We start from the raw sequence: 19,064 nt of genomic DNA on the forward strand, positions 1-19,064 counted from the left end.
GGGGGGCTCGGCGCCCCCTGCCGGCGGCGCCCCTCTGCGGGCGCGGCCCCGCTGGCGGCGCGCTGACGTCAGCGCGGCGCGGGGGCGCGCACGGCACGTGGCGGGGGCGGAGCCGGCGCCCGGCGGCAGTGACGGCAGGTGAGTGCGTGACCGCCCCGGTTCGGCCCGGCCCGGCCCGGCCCGGCGCCCTCCCTTTCCCCTTCCCCGATACCCCGCCGCCCGCGTGCCGCCGCCGCCGCTGCCTGCGCTGCGCCCGGCGGGGCAGGGGGCGCCCGGGCAGGGCCCGCCCGCGGACCGTTAACCGGCGCCCGCCCCGGGGAGCGCGGCCTCCCCGCCGCCGAGCGCAGCGGCCCGCTCCGCAGCGCCCCCCCGCGCCCGGTGCCCCGGCCCGGCGCTCGGTAGCGCCCCCGCCCGCCGGTGCCACAGCCCGGCCCCCGCCGCCCGGCCCGGGACCGAGGGGCGCCGCCAGCCCTCTGGGGCGGCCCTCCCGGCGGGGCCGAGCTCCGGCCCTGCCTTCGCTCGCTGCGCCGTGGGCGGTGTCCCGCCGCGCCGCTGCCCGTGCATACCGCTGGGAACGGGGCCCGCTGCAGCCGCGCCCAGCCCCGGTCGTGCTGCTCGCTGTGCCGGGGCCCGGGTGGAAGCTGAACCCCCGGCTGCAGCCCGGAGGCAGCGGGCGCGGGGTGCGGTTGCTGTGCCCGCCGGGCCGCGGCACTGGCGGCCGTGGCCTGTCCCTGCCCGGGGGGTGCCTGGAGGCGGCGGAGCCGGAGGGGCGGCCTGACAGCCCGGGGGTGGCGGCGGCATCGTCCTGGCGTGAGCCCCGGGGGTTCTGGCCTGAAGTAGGGCTGCCCGCTGCCCTGGCCGCCCCCGCCCCTGCCCGCCGCCCTGCCTACAGCGCCTGCCTGCTGCTCCCCCACCCGCTGCCCCCGCCTGCTCCCCTCCGCCCGTGCCCCTGCCTACAGCCCCTGCCTGCAGCCCCCCACCCGCCCCCTTCCTGCCGCCCCTGCCCACTGCCGCTGTGCCCCTGCCTGCTGCAACCCTGCCCACTGCCCCTGCCTGCTGCAACCCTGCCTACTGCAACCCTGCCTACAGCCCCTGCCTGCAGCCCCCCACCCGCCCCCTTCCTGCCGCCCCTGCCCACTGCCGCTGTGCCCCTGCCTGCTGCAACCCTGCTTGCTGCAACCCTGCCTGCTGCAACCCTGCCCACTGCCCCTGCCTGCTGCAACCCTGCCTACTGCAACCCTGCCTACAGCCCCTGCCTGCTGCAACCCTGCCCACTGTCCCTGCCTACAGCCCCTGCCCACCACCCCTGCCCACCACCCCTGCCCGCCACCCCTGCCCGCTGCCGCTCTGGCCCTGTCTACAGCCCCTGCCTGCTGCTCTGGCCCTGCCAGTGCGCTGTCCCTGCCTGCTGCCCCTTCCTGCTGCCCCTGCCTGCTGCAACCCTGCCCACTGCCCCTGCCTACAGCCCCTGCCTGCTGCTCCTGGCCCTGCCAGTGCGCTGCTGCTGCTTGCGGCCCGTGCCCGTTGCCCCTGCCTGCTGTCTCTGCCAGCTGCCCTGAGGGGTCAAAGCTGAGCAGTAACTGAGCCCCTCTTAGGGCAGAGGCTGCCAGCTCAGGTGGCCGGTCTGACCAGTTTGCCAGTCCTCGTTTGGATGGGTGACAGCTCCGACATAATGGGCAGTTACACATGTGGCGGTAGAGCTGCCTCTCCCAGGACACGCTTCATGCAAGCGTGCCTGTTCCTTTGAAGCACTAACAATATTCTTAGCGTTACTGGTATAGCAGTGGTGAGCCAGCAGCTGGATACACTGTACAGGGGAGCAAGAGGATCTTCCCAGACTCTTGTCTGCTCCTGTGTGCTTGTTGGCTGCCTGTTAAATCCCATCCTTAGGCTGACACTCCGTAGCCAGGTGAAGGTGGTATCCAGAGGGGAGTCTCCCCTGAGCAGACTCGTCTCTTTCTATTAGCCTCAGTCGGCCTTGTGCATACCCATGCTCCGGAGGGTGTCCTCCCCTGGAAGGGCTGTAGTGCTGGGCGTTTGACCTTTGACTGCTCCCCGTGCCCCAGCGAGTTCCACTTCGGCTAATCATCAGCAGTAATTCCCCCCCTGGGCTGACTTCCTGCCCTGTAACGCTGCCCTGTGCGACCGGGGACGAGATGTGTCTACAGGAGTAGAGGAAGTGATTCCTTCCCAGGAATCTGGGTACCTGGCTGGCTCAGTGCTTTCGGATGCCTCTGAAATGAGAGAGGTGGTGACATCTTTGTCATGAGGAAGGGTTTTCTGTCACTCCATTGGCTCCTGTGTCGTGCTTGGGACCTGACTGCAGTTTCCTGTGCTCTAGGCGTGGTTCTGGACGAGTCTGCTCAATCTGAGGTGTGAATGGTATGAAAATACAGGACGAGTGGCAGCAGGGGGTGATTCCCAAGTCTGACAGTGCCAGGTAGTAGCTGGAGTGCCAGTCCGGGTCTGCTGTGTCTCCAGAGCTGCTCTGAGTGATGTGACCTCAGCCCAAGCGCTGCCTTGCAGGTTTCAGAGCCCACTGTCCCTGGCCTCCTGCCACCGTCTCTGACTTGACGTCTTTCCGAGCTGCGTGACTTGCCTGACTTCAGTTTCCCTTTCCTCCGCTAGTGCTGGTGGCATGTGAGTGCCTCTTCTGCCAAGAAGCCAACTTGCTGTTTGAAGAGCTTTCCAGGGACACAGGCTTCATTTGTGTCTGTAACGACCCTTCAGTGTGAGTGGGTGCCAGGGTCCTCTGGAATTAAACTTGTTCCAGGCGTCATGCGAGGATCTGCGCTTGTGCCTGTGTCCTCACAGAAAGAACAACAATAGCTCCACATACGGTAGGCTCCTGTAAGTGCCACCTCCCTCGATCTCCTCCAATGCAGGCTCAGGGATGGACTCCACCTTGTCCCTGTGAAGAGACTCTGCATGCTCTCAGCAGCCAGACGGGGATTCTGCTGCCAGCTTCTTCACAAGCTGCCCCCCAGCAGGACTTGCTCAGCAGCGCCTCGGGAGGATATCCGTTCAGGCAGTTGTGTCACTGCGGTGCCCACTTCACGCCCATGGAGCAACCTGTGTGCGTGTTCCGTCTTCTTTGAGCTCCTCAGCCCACACTCCCTGGACTCACCTGGGCTCCTGGCTGACTGTTTGCTTGTTTTCCCAGCTGCTCTCCCTGATCCTGTTGCGTTCCCTCTCTCACAGAGCCCAAAAAGGATGTGAACTTTGGAATGGGGTCTGTGGGCAGGCTGTGGACTCAGTGCATGTGTGAGGCTGTTGCTGAATAACAGGAGGACTGGTTAATTGCTGCGGGCAGCCTTTCTGTCTGGCTGCAGGGCACCAGCCTTGCCCGGGCCCTTCACCATGTTCCTCCTGCTCCCCTTTGACAGCCTGGTTGTTAATCTCTTGGGGATTTCCATAACTGTCCTCTTCACTCTGCTTCTGGTTTTCATCATTGTGCCAGCAATTTTTGGAGTCTCCTTCGGCATCCGCAAGGTTTACATGAAAACATTATTAAAGATTTTTCAGGTAAGTAATGTTTTCAGAATTTTCTGCATGTTTACAGGGGTCTTGTCAAGCGTGGTTGTGCGAGGAAGAGCCCCTCAGCGGAGCATTGCAGGTGACTGGGGTGCGAGGTTGGTTTCTTGGTGACGTGCGCTGGTGCCAGATGACCCATTTGGGTCATCTCAGCCAAATGCAGTTTGGGAGCCCTCTGCTCGTGGGCTCCCTGTAATTAATCCAGTAAGTGCTCAAGTAAAGTAGTAGGATAGTGTGGCCCGTAAGTATGCAGTAGGGCAGTAGGATATGTAGATGTGCTGAGAGAAGCGGTGCGCTTGGATGGGTTAATGTCCCAGGCAAAGCAGAGTGCTGTTACAGTGCGATACGGAAAGAAGCCAAAGGGGGTGTAGGGTGTGATGGGGAGGGACAAGGCTGCCGTCAGCAGGCCACTCCTCTCCAGCACATTTGGATGAAGCAAAAGCAGGAGATAAGGCAGGACTTTCTGTACTGCAAGCCCTGCCGTGGTCTGTAGCCAGAACCCAGAGCTCTCAACACCCATCTGTCCCAGAGTGCTGCCTGCTTATCTGCTGAGCCCAGCAGCCATGTCTGGACCTGCAGCCTCTGCGGCCGGCCGGCAGCCCTTGCTGACCCTCTTGGCACAGAGAGGCCAAGTGGAATTTTCCAACTTGGGGTCATGCTGTGCCCTTCCTGCCTTTGGCAGGCTAATTTTATGGACTATCTCACAGGCAACACCTCTCCTTGAAGCAAGTCCCTGGTGAGACCAGAATTTTTGCTGAACTCCTAGTAGATAAAGCCTACACCACCCTACCCTGGCAGCCCAAGAAAAGGAAAAGGGGTGCCCTGTGCTTGATGGGGAGGTTTTATGCTCTTAAATGTGGAGTTCGAGCTGAAAAAAGATTTATGGCACAGCAAGTGCCATTTGAGTAGGACTGGTCTTCCCCAGGAGTATGCCTGTACTGGCTGGCTTGGGAAGGCAGCGCTGGAGCTTGCAACGTTCAGCTCTTTGAACTCTTGAGTCCTCCCAAAAGCCTGAGGTGTGAATGGGAAGACCCTGAGCTTTGTGAGGGGCTTTGTTAACACAGATGCCTGGAGACCTGACTTCAAATTTAGTGACTGAACTGAGAGAAAAAATTAATAAGAAGTTTGGTTTATCTGAAATGGAACTTTTCACTTTGTTTTCTTTTTTTTTTTTATTTTCTTCAGTCCAGGAGCATTTAATCTCAATATCTTTTTCGGTGTTTAATTTTGAAACTTTTTCTGAAAAGACTTTGAAGTCTACTTCAGCTTTTATCAAAGAATCTTTGTGGTGGAGAGGAGCAGTCTGGGGCAGAACTCTCACAGGTTTGGTGGAAGATTCACTCACTAGGTTTGGTCATTCAGAACTGTATTTTTGGGGGATGTTATTCACCCAAAACATTTTCTCAGCTCTAGAGGCCAGTCTTGCGAACCTAGCGCAGAAGGGCAGACCTGGGTCTTGCAACTTGTGGGATGCAGGCCAGAGCTGTGGGGCCTGGGGTAGCAGCAGCACATCTCTGTTGGTGGTGAGGGAGACCTGCCTGGTGCTTCCCAGCTGGGAGTCTGGGGTTTCTGCTACCACAGTCAGGATAGAGATGTGCTAGGCTTGCGAGGAACACCTTCTCCATAGGCTGCCCGGCTCCTGCGGGTCAGAGCTCCTCTTCTGACTTCTGGGATGGCAGTGTCTGACAATCTTCTGCAATCCTGCAGTTCCTTCTGCTGGCAGAGGAGGCTGCTAGATGAGCCGGATGCTCCACCTGCAATTAGCATTCCCACCTATGCTGCCTCCTCATCTGGTGCTGGCATGGGCTGAGACCAGCATGCCAGGAGTTCCCAGTGGCTTCCACTTCTTCACAGATCCCCGATGGAGCAGCTGGCCTGGAGCAATAAGCGTGTTGTACACAAGTCCTCCTTTAGAAGCTTGTTCTCCTAACAAGAGTGTGAGGATGAGGGGGTTACTTGGAGGGCAGATGGGAAGACTGGTCAGAAACCCAGTTCTTGCTGGTGCCCTTGAGAATTAGCTGAGAGAGATTTCTGTGGATAACAGGTAGTCGGGGCATGGGATTTGGCAGCCAGCGGCTAGAGAGCTGTCTGAGGGTGCTTGCTGCTGCTGGTTTGGACTGACTGGTGAGCTGAGAAGCAGCAGCAGCTGTTAGCTGAACTGGGGAGGGAAGGATCCCATCCCATCATCAGCCTGATGTTCTCAGCAGCAGCCTGAAAACACAGCCTCTGCTTTGAGCTTGGAAGAAACGAGGGTTGAAAAGTAGCACCGGTCCCATGATGGGCTTCCCTGCTGTGATGCGAACCACCCCAGTAGGATGCACGGTCCACCCAGAGGCTGTGTAGTGGCAACCACATGCCAGGTGCAACAGAGCCTACAGGACACAGAGGCTGCAGAAAATCTTACCGTGCCATCTCACCACTGAGCACTCTTTTTTCCCTCTGGCTCTCCCGGCTTCCCGCTGGGTCTCTGCTGCGCAGAATGGCACACAAGTGTGTGCACATCATGGCTGTGCTATGCCTGTGCTAGTCACCTCCCCATCAGTCCTCTTGTCCCACTGCAGGCAGATCTCTGCTTTAAAAATGTTCCTCCCAGGCCAGTCTCTGCTTCCACCTCGGTTCAGCTGTGTTTATCACTCTTTCAGTTCTGTACAGAAGCGTCCTGCTTCAGCTCCATCTTCTACCCTTAACTGTGGTCTTCCCTGGAAGTCAACTGTAAAACAGGGGTGTTACAAAGTGGAGCTACAGGCCTTGCGAATCTTGCGTGTTATGTGTGTCTCTTGCAGTGGGCGACACTGAGGATAGAGCGCGGTGCCAAGGAGAAGAACCATCCATTATACAAGCCCTATGTCAATGGTAAGATCCTGCCCTGCATGGGTACATATGAAGCTCAAAATTCTTCATGGGAGATGGGGTAAATGTGGTGTCTCTGAGCAGCTGGAGTATGCTGGGAAGCCTTTCCCATGTAGATGGACTGGAGGGAGATACGGAGAGGTCCATTTCTTGAGGAAGGGTAAGGAAGCACCCAGAGAGTGCTTTACTTCTAGATAGTTGGGAGGACTGGTTTATGCCTGTCTGGACCGGAGAAAGGAAGGGGGCCCTGTGGAGGTCAGGCGAGTAGGGGCCCTGGTTCTTGGCTCTCTTTGAGCGGGCAAGCCGCGCTTTGCTCAGAGCTGCCTGCTGCATGTTACAGGTATCATTGCAAAGGAGCCAACATCACTGGAAGAGGAGATCAAGGAGATCCGCCGGAGTGGCAGTGGCAAAGCCCTGGACGCGCCCGAGTTTGAGCTCTCAGATATCTTCTATTTCTGCCGCAAAGGCATTGAGACCATCATGGACGACGAAGTGACCAAGAGATTCTCAGCTGAAGAGCTGGAGTCCTGGAACCTACTCAGCAGAACCAACTACAACTTCCAGTATATCAGCCTGCGCCTCACTGTACTCTGGGGACTGGGTGTGCTCATCCGCTACTGCTTCCTTCTGCCCCTCAGGTGCGTGCTGCTGCGGGAGCCTGCCTGCCGAGGTGGTGCTGATGGCCTGTTCCCGCTGCAGCAAGTGCAGCCGGCCCCCAGGCCCCAGGCCCCAGGGGCCCGGTTCAACGTGATCAGCAGAGACAGGCTTACTTGATGAGTAGAGCCTGTGGCCTGATTTTGCTAGCGTGCAGCTTCCCTCTTTCTGCAGGATAGCCCTGGCGTTTACTGGCATCAGCTTGTTGGTGACTGGTACTACAGTGGTGGGATATTTGCCAAATGGAAGGTGAGTGTGTCTTTGAGGGAAGAAGGGATGGGGAGCCCCCCTGTGCAGTTTGAGACCTGATAATCCTGAAGTTTTCCTGCAAGGCCTGTCTGTTCTGCCTGCTGCAGACAAGGCGGGTCGTCCTGGCATCTGCAGCCTCTCAGGAACAGACACCCTGTAACTTCAAACAAAGGGCATGGATGTGGGCACTAAGCCGGTTGCAGAGTGCTCAGTCCCGGGCCCTGAAAGGAATCAGAACAGAAGAGAGCAAAGGCCAAAGTTTGGTTCTCATGAGTTAAGAATCAGTGGCCGTAGGCTGACAGCAAAACCTAGGATGAGGCGTGTTTCTCTGGGAGAGATGTGAAGTCTCTGTTGGACCTCATGGCCTGGGGCCGCTGGGCTGAGTGGCCCATTACAGGGGAGATTGCAGAACTGGGGGGTGATGGTCTCTGTCCGGGGCTGCAGGTGTAAGGAGTTCCTGAGCAAGCATGTCCACCTGATGTGTTACCGGATCTGCGTGCGTGCCCTCACGGCCATCATCACCTACCATGACCGGTAAGGAGGCACTGTCTGCTGCAGGGTGTCCCTTCCCACTAGCTGCTTCATGCTGTGAGGCCTCTTGCAGGCCTCGTGCTCGCTCCTCTGTCCTCATCTGTACCTTTGCTTTGCGTTTAGGGAAAACAGACCCCGAAATGGAGGCATCTGTGTGGCCAATCACACGTCTCCCATCGATGTGATCATCCTGGCCAGTGACGGCTACTACGCGATGGTAAGGTCTGCACCCCAGCCCTGGCTCGGTCTGCCCGGGCCTGGCCACATGTGTAGTGGGAGCAGCGAGCATGTTGCATGGGACAAGGAGGTGGCAGCGGGAGGCTTCTGAGCATGCACAAGTGCTTTTCCCTCGTTGACATCGCAGGGCTCTCTCAAGACCCTGTGCACAGATACCCTGTTGTGCATGGCTTTCCAGCAAGCTTGGCCTGGGACTCAGAGCACCAGGGGTCTCTGGGCACTGCTTTGCAAGAAGAGCTCTGGGCTCTGCTATCCGTGGCAGAGCAAAGCACTTCCCCAGCTAGACCTCCTGCAATGTGGAAAGCACTTGGGGCGTGCTACATCTGTCCTTCCGTCAGAGCCTGGGGCTTTTCCTCTCAGTTTCCAGGGCAGGGGTAGAAAGATGAACCTCGACTTGGCTGTGAAGCTCGAAGCTGCCTTGGCCTTCCATGTGTCCCCAGGCCTTGTAACTTGTGTCTTCTTGCCCTGTTCAGGTGGGTCAGATTCACGGAGGGCTCATGGGTGTGATACAGAGAGCCATGGTGAAGGCTTGTCCCCACGTCTGGTTTGAACGCTCTGAGGTCAAAGATCGTCACCTCGTCGCCAAAAGGTGTGACAGTTGCTCGCTGCAGGGGGAGGTCTGGAGGCTGCGGCGGGCGGGGGGGCTGCCCCCTTCCCTTGGTGAGGACACTGCCTCGCCTCCTGGGTGTCGGGAGGCTGTGCCGCCATTTCTGGCACCCAGATAGTCCCCAGTGACTGCGGGATAAGGACACTGTGTGGATTGCTGGTGACAGCTGCTGTGCCTTGTGCTAATTGGTGACACTCTTCTGTTTAGGCTCACGGAGCACGTCCAGGACAAGAGCAAACTGCCTATTCTTATCTTTCCGGAAGGTGAGTTGTGGAGCAAGGCCAGGCAAGCACCTGGTGGCAAGGGCACATTGGGAGAGCACCACATCTCTATTCCTTCCTTTCTGATGCAACCAAGGGCCTTGAGACCCTTCACTGAGACAAAGGGGGCATTGCATCTTTAGAGCTGACTGAGCCCGGAATGTGGAAGTCAGATATGCGATGTCCCGGTGACACGTCCTGGGCACACAGAACAGGGTTTGGAGCGAGCGTTGGGGGGCAGTGGCTGGGTGCCTGTGGCCTAGCCATTAGGTGTATAGCTTAGGCTCCTGAACTGACTTGCAGATCTTCTCAGAAGGTTGTGCTTGCCTCTTACAGGAACCTGCATCAACAACACGTCTGTGATGATGTTCAAAAAGGGGAGCTTTGAAACCGGAGCCACAGTTTATCCCGTAGCCATCAAGGTATGAGAAGGCAAACATTCTTACAGCACAAGTAGCTGCTCTCTGCATGAGAGCTCAGTCTTGGCAGCCCGGCCCTGGCACTGCTGGGTCAACAGCCTGGTCCGAGGGCACGGGGAAGCTGAGGTCACTCCACGTAGTGCTCTGGGAGGGCTGGCCTGTAGCTGGGCTTGGGGTGGAACTTGAAGCCTCAGGGAGGGTACAACCACTGCCTGACTTTCATGAGCTCTTCTGCCTCCGTAGTATGACCCGCAGTTTGGAGATGCCTTTTTTAACAGCAGCAAGTATGGCATGGTAACCTACCTCCTTAGGATGATGACCAGCTGGGCCATTGTCTGCAGTGTCTGGTATTTGCCCCCAATGACCAGGCAGGTAAGTAAGGTGAACCTGGCCTATCTGATCTGCTACCTGTTTGGCCTTTTGCTCCTGCTGAAGAGTGTTATTTCTCCACAGCCTGAAGAAGACGCTGTCCAGTTTGCCAATCGAGTGAAGTCAGCCATTGCCAGGCAGGGGGGCCTTGTGGATCTGCTCTGGTGAGTCCAGGCAGGCTTTTCTCTTCCTGGTGCCAGGGTTCCTTGTTCCTGGGTCCCGGTATGTGCTTGTGGGCTGTAAAGCTGTTTGTGTCTTGCACTGGGCAGAGTAGGCCTATGGAGAACTGGAGATGCATCTTGCTTGTGACCTCCAAAACTGCTCTTCCGTAGCAGGGACCAAAGTCTTTGCTTCTGCTCTGTGTGTTGGGCACCAGAGCTTCATTCTGTGATTCCCGTGCGCGCTGGGATGCCCTGGTTCTGACTTGATGCCGCTCAGCAAGTGGGTTGAGCTTGGGAACTTCCTTTTTCGGGAACTGAGATCTTCAGAGCCTGGTAGGCAGAGGGTCTCTACCGGCAGTCTGCTGTAGTGGCATCAGAGCAGCTCACGCTTCTGACAGAGCCGCCGTGTTGAGCACAGTGCAGGGCCACGGGTGCAGCTCCTGGCAGGGCAACGTGTGAAAGTAATTCCCCTTGGGGACGGTTGGTCTGCAGTGTGCCCTGGCAGCAGAAGCTACAAGGGTAGCTGTCCGGCTGTCGCAGGAGCTCTGACCTGCTCTGAGCAGCCCCAGCTGAAGTTTCAGACAGTGCACGCCTGCAGTGAAATCTGTCCTATATCTGATGATCTGACTCTCCCTAGGGATGGAGGACTGAAGAGGGAGAAGGTGAAAGACACATTCAAGGAGGAGCAACAGAAACTCTACAGCAAAATGATTGTAGGCAACCATGAAGACCGGAGCCGCTCCTGAGCCCTCTGCCTCCAGCACTGTTACTGGGCCTGGCCAGAGCCCTCTGCCTCCAGCACGAGCCAGGGCTTGTCTGAAGGAGCCTCAAATCTTTGGACTTGGGCTACTCCAGAGCTGCTTGGACTTGCTCTTTCATCCTCTGGCTGTTCTTTCCTGGAGGCACTGTTACTGCCTAGCATCTTTAGGTCCTGGGCAGCTCTTGGCACAGATGCCTTCTTGTTACTGTTACAGTGAAGCCCCTTGCAGGGGCAATATTAAATGAAACACTTACGGCGTCATATGCTTCCGTAGGGTATTTACAGGCCCAGGGGGAGGACTGATGTGCTGATGAGCATATGTGTCAGTCACAAGTCTCCCACGGCACAGAAACTGGTGAGCTGCACTGAAATTTGCTGCCTTGACAACCAAGGGAGTCTTCACGAGCCTGTGCCTCTGACGTCTGCAGCGTAAACCCCTTCAGAGCAGTATGTGGTCTCTCAGGCCATTTCCAGCTTTACTTCTAGAAGGAGAAACCTTTCCTTTTCCTTTTGCCACCTTCCTGTCATGGCCTGAGCCAGACCATTGCTTCTCCAGTGTCTGAGTAAGAGCCTCTTTGCTGGGGTTCCTCAAGCAGTGAGGATGATCCTCCTTGGAAGCCTCCCTCTATCCCCTGGAACTGCAAATTGCCTGGCAGTTGTCGCTGGTGTGGCAGGTGGGGCTCTTGAGGGATCCGTATGTGCTATGGTGGGAGCCCAGGGTGGGTAGGAGAGTCTTGAGACTCCATGGCTGGGGCAGGAGATCGCCTTTCGAATGTCACCTGAGGGAAACGGTGGGATGTGATCTTGTTATGCGCCAACACGCACATATATAATCTCAGCTTGTTGCAAGGAAGCTGAAATCCTGTGCTGGAGGTGGTACACCTCTCTCTCAGCTCTGCAAGTACATTATTCAGTAAAACAACTTGCATTTGAGCATCCGTCCTGTGTACTTTCCAATTTTCATTATGTTCCTACAAACTTTAGCACTTCCTTGGGGTCCTCTGCCTGCTCTTATAAGCAAATGCTGTTTCACTGCTACCTGCAGAAGCCTGCCTGCATTTTCTATAACGCGGGAGAAGGCGATACTCAAGTGCCTCCTTTGTACCCCAAGTGTTGTTTGTTGGGGGAGGACATCTGCTACCCCACCCCGGCCAGGCCAGCTATTCTGTGTAAGTGTCCTTAAATTTGAATTTCCCTGCCCTAGCTACCAACAGGGATTCAAGGTAGTTAACATACCTTGATTTTATTTGGGTAAAACACCGTTCTATCAAGAAATAGAGAGAAAAGAAAGCAACAGAGTCCAGAAACTCCCCTAACCTTTCCCAAGAGACCCAATGCACATACCCTCACTTACATTATTCAGTTCTGTGAGGCCTCCCTGCTTCACATTCTTAGTGGTTGCAAAACCCTTCTTTTGGGTCCGTTAGGTCATCTTTACCCACACACAGTGTGCAAGCAGGGTCTGCAAAACTTTGGCCTCATACTTGAGGAGCCCCATTTTCCACGGTGTGCTATTTCCCACCTACCCCAGGACCATCACCCTGTGCACAAATAAACTGTTCCCAGTACAACACCTGAGAGGGGACAGGCTTCCTTACAGTGATGTAAAGCTACACTTAATAGCACAGGATCTGTTAACGTACAGTTATGGGAAATATTTCTATACTGAATTGATTTACCTTTGCATCTTGTAGTGCTCAAAATACGATCCTGTATAAATGTACACACAAGGACACGTTCCCTACACAACATGGCATTCAGTTATCTGTGGTCTGTTACACACGATCACCATTAACATCCAGCCTCGCCAAGAGGAGCCAGGCTGGTTGTGTTCGGTGATGAAGATGCCCTTATAGGCCCGTGGCTTTCACTGTTACCCCAAGTTCTTACTCTTCTGCCCAACTTCAGCTCAGGCAATTGGGTGGGTGGGGGGGAGCGGAGCAGAAAGAAGTAAAGCCTGGTATCTTTTGCTTTCCACCTAAGGTAAGAAAACAAAAGCAGCTGAAACGAAGCAGGAGATAGTTAACAAGATCTACAGGGTTGAAGTGTATTGCTTACGCTCCTGTGCTACCAATAGAAGACAAAACAACTGCTCTTTACTAACAGACAGCTCGGTGGCCCAGGCTAGGGCCCCTCCTGCATTAGGAGTTTATTATGACAATGAGGGTCTAGTCGCCAGCATTTTGTTTTACTTGTGTTACCCCACTTACTAGGTACAGCTCCTAACACCAACTCACCAATCCCCCATCTGTTACTCGATGGGGCTGTTGCTTTGCTGCTTAAAAAAAAAAAAAAAGAAAAGAAAAGCAGAACCCTTATCTCCGTGGCAGCTGTTACAGTTATGCAGAAGTTTTTACCATCTTTTAGTTGTGTAAGAAATGCTGGGTATAGCGTGTGCCCTATGGGAGTTACCCTGTAGTGTGGTCAAGCACCAGTTACCAGGTGGGTGCGTGTTACGCTGTAGTACTTGCCTACACCATTTAATCATAACGTTTTACAAACTGTATTTGCTGCAGTTCCTGCCTGAGGCACAGGCCTGCCCAAAAAGCTGTTGCTGACCTCCGTGGCAACCCTGGCAGCCTCTGGCTGGGGGTAACGGCCTGATCCGGCCCGGTTTGCCTGACTGAGCTTTGCCGCTCTGGCCCCAAGGCTTGCAAAGCTTTTCCCTTGCTCAGGGGGCTGTTTGGGCTGACCCCCACCACCATGCCGTGGTCTGGCTGGCTCTGGAGGGTGCCCCGGCCCCAGAGAGCCGTGGGGTGCTCAGGCAGCGCCGCGCTCCCTGGGTCCTGTGGGTGGCACTTCCCCACGCACTGAGCTGCAGCGGGGACGTGGCACTGGGCTGGGGGACGTAGGCATCGCTGCCTGCCTGTCACCCCCGGCCTGGGGAGGGTCTTCAGGCTCTCTTTCACCTTTCCCCAGCCAGCAGCATGGTCCCGAGCACTCACCCATGCCCTTTCCATCCTCCAGGGCTGTGCACCCAGAGCTCGTCTCTGGGCAGGGCGATGGGCACTGGCTTCAGGCCATGCAAACGCTGCTCCACAGCCCCTGCAAGGTGGGCAGGGGCTCTCTGCAGGGGAGGCTCCCACGCATGCTCCGGTGCCTGCAGCATCACCCCTGGGTGCTCAGACCCGGCTGCCGGTGCCCACCAGTCCCCTGCCCACGTCTTGCTCCCCCAGCCCTTGTCACAGATGCCGTGGTGATGTGCAGGAGCCCTCCCCTGCCTGCCCACCTCCCCAGCTCTGCGGGACCTCCGACCGCCCTGCCGAGCTTGGGAACCAGCCCTGGCAGCGCCGCTGCTGCCGGGATGCTCCGCAGCAGGCAGGGAGCAGGCTGGACAGATTAGGAGGCACACATCTATCTTTCCTCGGCTCCCCCTCCCCATGCCCCCAGTCAATATGTCTCTCTCCGATGGGAAAGTTAATAAATTTAGCTCTAGATTAAAAGTATCGATCATTTCATTTGTAAGCGATAAATAACCAGGGGGAGCGCTGGGCGGCCCGCAGGGTAGGGGCTGCTGGCTCCGGCTGCAGCAGCCATGCAGCCCACTGGGGCTGGGGGCCCTCATATGCATTCTGCCCGGATGCTGGCATTGATTTGCTATTAGTCTCCCCGCACCACCCAGTAGCACATCATTCCCGGAGCCGCTATTAATGGCCTTTTGATAAATAATCACTTGTAAGTCAATAAATTTTTATTAAACAGTGTGGCGCTTTGATTTATGAAAATCCGACGGGGTTTGTCTGGGAGAAAAGGGATGCAGAATTGAAGCGGAGCTGCTATCCATCTGCCTGCCAGGCCGCCCTGCCTGTGCTTGCACCCACACGCCCCCAGAGCAGCCGGCCCCAAGCTCTGCCGCGCTCCCCCTGCCCGCACGCCCCAGGGCTGCCCGGCCCCAGGCAGGCTGCGGGGCACAAGGCAGGTCTGGGGAGGGCAGAGCTGGTGCTCGCTCTTGGCCGGGCTCTGCGTGCCCTGTTGAGACCCCAGCGCTGGCGGGGGGAACGCTCTGCTGCAGCAAGCCACAGCAGCAAGCGGCCGGTGCCGTCTGCGCAGGAAGCAGGACCGGCGGTGGGCAGAGCGGGCAGGAGAGGAGGGTGGTCCCGGCCGCTGTCCCGGGGCCCTGCACAGAGCAGCACGGCTCGGGGGACCCGTCTGACAGTGGGGATGCACAGGGCAGCCAGGCTGCGGCTGCGATTTGTCACTCTCCCCGGCTGCAGCAGGCCCTTTGCCACCTGCTTTATTTGTCTCCCAGCCCTGACGTGGCATCAGACAGGTGTTAAACTACTTAATCACTTTAAAATTGTTTTAATTTTCTGTTTTGTATTGATCTCCACAGCACCAATTAATCAGCTCACTGGACCAGGCAGTTAGTACATTAAAAATTGTCAACCACGCTGGGCAGCTTAGAAAATGTCAAAAAAATACCCCGACAGCAGCCCCGCACTTCTCCTGGTGTGCGGAGCCCGCTCCTGCCGAGCGCTGGCTCTGCCCACGGACGGTGACGTGGCTCTCCCAGCCCTGCCGCCGGGCCACGCAGCCTCCGCCCCGGCCCTGTGCCTGGCGCTGCCCGTGCGACCGGGCCTCCACGTCCTGGCGAAGGGTCCGTCAGCTCTGCCACCCACTGGCATTTGTGCCATCCAGGCAGCAGAGGGGCTGCATCGCTGAGGAAAGCGTTACAAGCCCCGTGCTTGCTGGGGGGCTGGACAGGGACCTCTGGGGGGGAGAACAGTCTTCCCTAAGCCCTGGGAAAGAGCTGCCGAGCAATCGGGGCTCTGTGCAAAGTCTCCCCAGCCCAGCACATGGCAGAAAGTGACAGACTGAAGAGAACCTAAAGCCAAAAGTGGGCCTTGGGGCCCAGGCAGACGGGTCACACGGCAACAGTCTGTAGCCCCACACCACAGCCCTCATGCCTGGGGCTGCTGCAGAGCCCCAGTGCTTCAGGGGCTTTGCCCATCCCAAGGGGTGGACTTAGCCACCAGCCTGTCTTCAGATGCTGTCTGCAGCTGCAGGGGAGGGCAGTTTGGGTTGCAGCCCCCAGCACCTCCTCCGTGCCTGTGCCACGCTTAGTCAGTAGACGATAGGCCGGCAGCACCTTATCTCCTATCGATTTCCTCCCACGACACAGGCAGTCTGTTTGCTCACACCTGGCTGGCACTTAGTTGGCTCTCGGCTGAACAACTGCTGAGCCTGCGGGGCCCCCAGCAGTGAGCCTGTGCCAGCAGGAGTCCCTGTGGCATCCTGAGATGGCCCTATGTGGCACCCACTATTAGTGGGCAAGGGCAGAGCCACAGGGAGCCAGAGCAGGGGGCAAGCAGACCCACGTGCATACACGTGTGAATGCACGCAGCCCCCGCTGCACAGGGGTGCAGCACGGGGAGGGGGAGGCCCACCAGGTTGGCAGCAAACACACCAGGGCTATTGACGCCACATCAATCCTGCAGCCCCGACAGGTGAATGGGCTCTCACTCACGCAGTTAAGATAAATGATATTTATTTGCCGCTAATAGGTTCCAACAAGAGGCCCCAACGAGTGACTTTTGAACTAGCACCTCTTGCTGCCGGTGCACGCCCAAACCAGGGAAAACCCTAGGAAACGTCCCCAGGGCAGCCCTGCTCCTGTGGGCTCTTCCTGCCCCACACACAGCACCACAGCCACAGCCCCTTCCCCTGCCTGGCACAGAGACCCTGCCCCACACATGCTATCCCAGCCCCTTCTCCGGCCCAGCCTCATGAGGGCACCCTGGACCACACGCCCGCAAAGCAAGTGCTGGGACTTGGCTGGGGCTGGGACCTTTATTTCATCAATCCCGACAGCACGGCCACACCTGACACTGCCCAAGCGTGCTGCTCCCAGCCCTGTGAGTCACGATCCCTGGGCAGGAGCCACCAGGAGCAGGACAGCAGCCACCCATCCCCACAGCTGGGCATCTGCTGGCGGGGTCACCCCCCTGGCAAGAAGCAGGTGGCCAGGCTAAGTGCCCAGTGGCCCGGAGGGGCGGGCTGTGCCGGCACTCAGCCGCTGTGCGTGCCCAAGCCCAGCACCGAGAAGGCTGCACGATGCTTCCTCAGCAGCAGCCGGATCTTCTCGTCATCCGAGTCAGGGTCCAGGGGCTTGTTGTATTCGTCGTCCTCGGTCTCAGAGGCTGGCCGCTCTCCACCAGAGCCCCCTGCCCGTTGCGAGGATGAGGAGGGCTCCAGGGCACTCTTCTTCCTCCATTTGGTCCGTCGGTTCTGGAACCAGACCTGCCGCCCCATGGGACCAGTTCGGTTAGCAGCCACCACGCCACGCGCCCCGTGCCACATGGGGACCCACACTCACCTTCACCTGGGACTCAGTCATGCCAAGGGAATAGGCCAGCCGTGCTCTCTCCGGACCCGCCAGGTACTTGGTCTGCTCAAAAGTCTTCTCCAGAGCAAAGATCTGGTGCCCCGTGAAGGTTGGGCGTGTGTGCTTCTTCTTATGGATGCTGTCGGCCAGGTGAGCAGGGGCTGTGGGAGAGAAAGGAGGAGGCAGGTAAGCACTTGGGGTTTCTGCACACACAGCTGTGGGCAGCTCTCCCCTTCCCGAACACAGCACCAGCACACCAGCCAGCCGTCAGTGCTCACAAAGTCCCTCCACACTGGCTCCCCTCCAAATTAAAATTGTATTCTGGCTTCAAGGTTTCAGCCCCATCCCGGGAGGGCTGAGCTGCCCTCTGTGCAGGCCGCACAGAGCCAGAGCTGGGCTGTGCATCTCCCGCTTGGGGACGGAGTTAATTCATTGTACTGAGAGGGGAAGGGTTGTTAGGAGCAGTGCATGACCCCAGAGCCACGCAGCGCTGGCAGCACCATGCCCCCATGCCCCACACCTTGCAGGATGCACGACTGGAATACAGGCAGGGCTGGTCGGCTTACAGCTGTGCCAGGAGCAGACAGCCAAGCTGCCCAACCCGTCTGCTCCAAAAGCATCACCTGGAGAGGGTGGAAGGGGACTGTGGCTGCAGGTGCTGAGCAGCTGGACCCAGTCCCTGGCCCAGAGCCTCCTGGGGCTCCCCACAGGACAGTGGGTGCACCCATCCCACGCACCCTCTGGCATGGCAGCAACATGCTCTGCAGCACCCCTGCCAGCTCCCCACCAGGCAGGCAGCGCTGCCAGCCCAGGGCCGGCCGTCCTGCCTGTCTCTGCCACGAGCTGGGCTGGGCACCGACCCCAGTGAGGCTGCCGGAGGAACGGGGTTCTCCAGGGCAGCAGGCTCTGCCTGTCCTTGCCAGCTGTGGCTTGCCTGGGGGCTACGCAAAGAGTTAATCTCTGCCATTAGAGCTGCCCCTGCTCTTGAGCCAAAACCTCTGCAGCAGGTTGAGGACAGCAGCTCTGGCGCTGGGGCCGTTCCCGCTGACCTGGGGCAGCCTGCATGGAGACCAGCCTCGCCTCGCGCAGGGCGATGGAGAAGATGCGGCCTGGGCAGCCGCCCCGCGTCCCTGCCCCGTGCCGACAGGTCAGGGCTCTGTGGGGTGCCGGCCGCCTGCAGCGCCCACCCGCCGCCCACCCGCCCTGGCCCCGCTGTACTTACGGCCGCTGCACTGCCGGCCGCCCCGCCAGTCTGGGGCCGCCTCTGCCCAGCAGCTCCGGCCCCGCGGCAGGTACTCGCCGCTGGCCTTGGGGAGGGCCCCCACTTGGGGCCCGTAATAGACGCCCGGGGAGCTCAGTCCGTTAAATCCACCCGCGTGGGCGTAGCTGGGGAGGAGGCTGCTGTTCGGCGTCGCCGCGGGCCGGCTGAGGATGTCGGAGATGCCGTGTGGGGTGCCGGCGGCCAGCTGGGCACTGAGCCCAGGGGGGCCCAGCTTGTAGAAGGAGCTCTGCACCGAGTACTGGCAGACGGGCGCCTTGGCCTCAGGGAAGGGGCCCAGCGAGGGGCCGTTGAGCAGGAAGGTGCCCGGCAGGTTGGCGTCCATGGCTCTGGTGCCGAGGTGGCCCTCAGAGCCCGACTCCCCGGGGATGCAGCGGCCAGCCCATCCCCACCGGCCCAGGGGCTACCGGGCCCCAGCGGACGCCTCGGCCAGCGGGCGCCTGGGCGCACCTGGGACGCTGGCGGGGGCCAGGCCGTGGGCAGGCTGGTGGCCCGGTGGCCGGGCCCGGGCGAGCGGCCCCGGCTGACCCCGCCGAGGTGGCCCCGGCTCCGGGCGCTCAACTTGGGCTTGGGGAGAGCCAACATTTCTCTGATAAAGCTGAGGGCCATTAGAATACAGGGCCCCCATTGGCGGGGCGGCGGCAGGTGGCGCTCCCATTGGCCGGCTCTCCGCCGCCTCGGCCGCCATTGGCTGCGCCTCAAGGCTGCCCCGGGATTGGCCCAGCCCAGACAAATTGCGCTTTGAAAGCCGGCGGCGGGGGGACGCGGCGGGCGGGACCCGGGTTGCGGGACCGGGACGCGGCGGGCGGGACGCGGGTTGCGGGACCGG

General features: G+C 58.8%; 2 protein-coding genes across 5 annotated transcripts; one reads left to right on the plus strand and one right to left on the minus strand.

The window, feature by feature from the left end:
* The first annotated feature begins 49 nt into the window (after positions 1 to 49).
* On the plus strand, positions 50 to 10,892 carry GPAT4 (glycerol-3-phosphate acyltransferase 4). 4 transcript variants are annotated; one of them, XM_064472509.1, is made up of 15 exons: positions 119 to 138; positions 2,342 to 2,526; positions 2,629 to 2,731; positions 2,886 to 3,525; positions 6,318 to 6,387; positions 6,725 to 7,022; positions 7,213 to 7,287; positions 7,732 to 7,821; positions 7,942 to 8,035; positions 8,529 to 8,644; positions 8,870 to 8,925; positions 9,259 to 9,344; positions 9,585 to 9,713; positions 9,795 to 9,874; positions 10,509 to 10,892. In XM_064472509.1, exons 4-15 carry the CDS (start codon positions 3,361 to 3,363, stop codon positions 10,615 to 10,617), a joined length of 1,368 nt encoding a protein of 455 aa, XP_064328579.1. In that variant the 5' UTR covers positions 119 to 138; positions 2,342 to 2,526; positions 2,629 to 2,731; positions 2,886 to 3,360; the 3' UTR covers positions 10,618 to 10,892. The 4 variants fall into 4 exon arrangements, with proteins under 4 accessions (XP_064328578.1, XP_064328575.1, XP_064328579.1 ...); XM_064472508.1 differs by lacking the exon at positions 2,342 to 2,526 and having other exon boundaries at positions 50 to 138; XM_064472507.1 differs by having other exon boundaries at positions 2,342 to 2,731.
* A 5,210-nt stretch (positions 10,893 to 16,102) lies between these two features.
* NKX6-3 (NK6 homeobox 3) lies at positions 16,103 to 18,791 on the minus strand. Its single transcript, XM_064472551.1, has 3 exons — positions 18,179 to 18,791; positions 16,948 to 17,117; positions 16,103 to 16,871 (listed from the first exon to the last, which is right to left on the minus strand). Exons 1-3 carry the CDS (start codon positions 18,558 to 18,560, stop codon positions 16,641 to 16,643), a joined length of 783 nt encoding a protein of 260 aa, XP_064328621.1. The 5' UTR covers positions 18,561 to 18,791; the 3' UTR covers positions 16,103 to 16,640.
* Between the last annotated feature and the right edge of the window lie 273 nt (positions 18,792 to 19,064).

The sequence above is a fragment of the Phalacrocorax carbo genome, chromosome 24 (genome assembly GCF_963921805.1).
Source record: "Phalacrocorax carbo chromosome 24, bPhaCar2.1, whole genome shotgun sequence".
Lineage (NCBI taxonomy): Eukaryota > Metazoa > Chordata > Aves > Suliformes > Phalacrocoracidae > Phalacrocorax > Phalacrocorax carbo.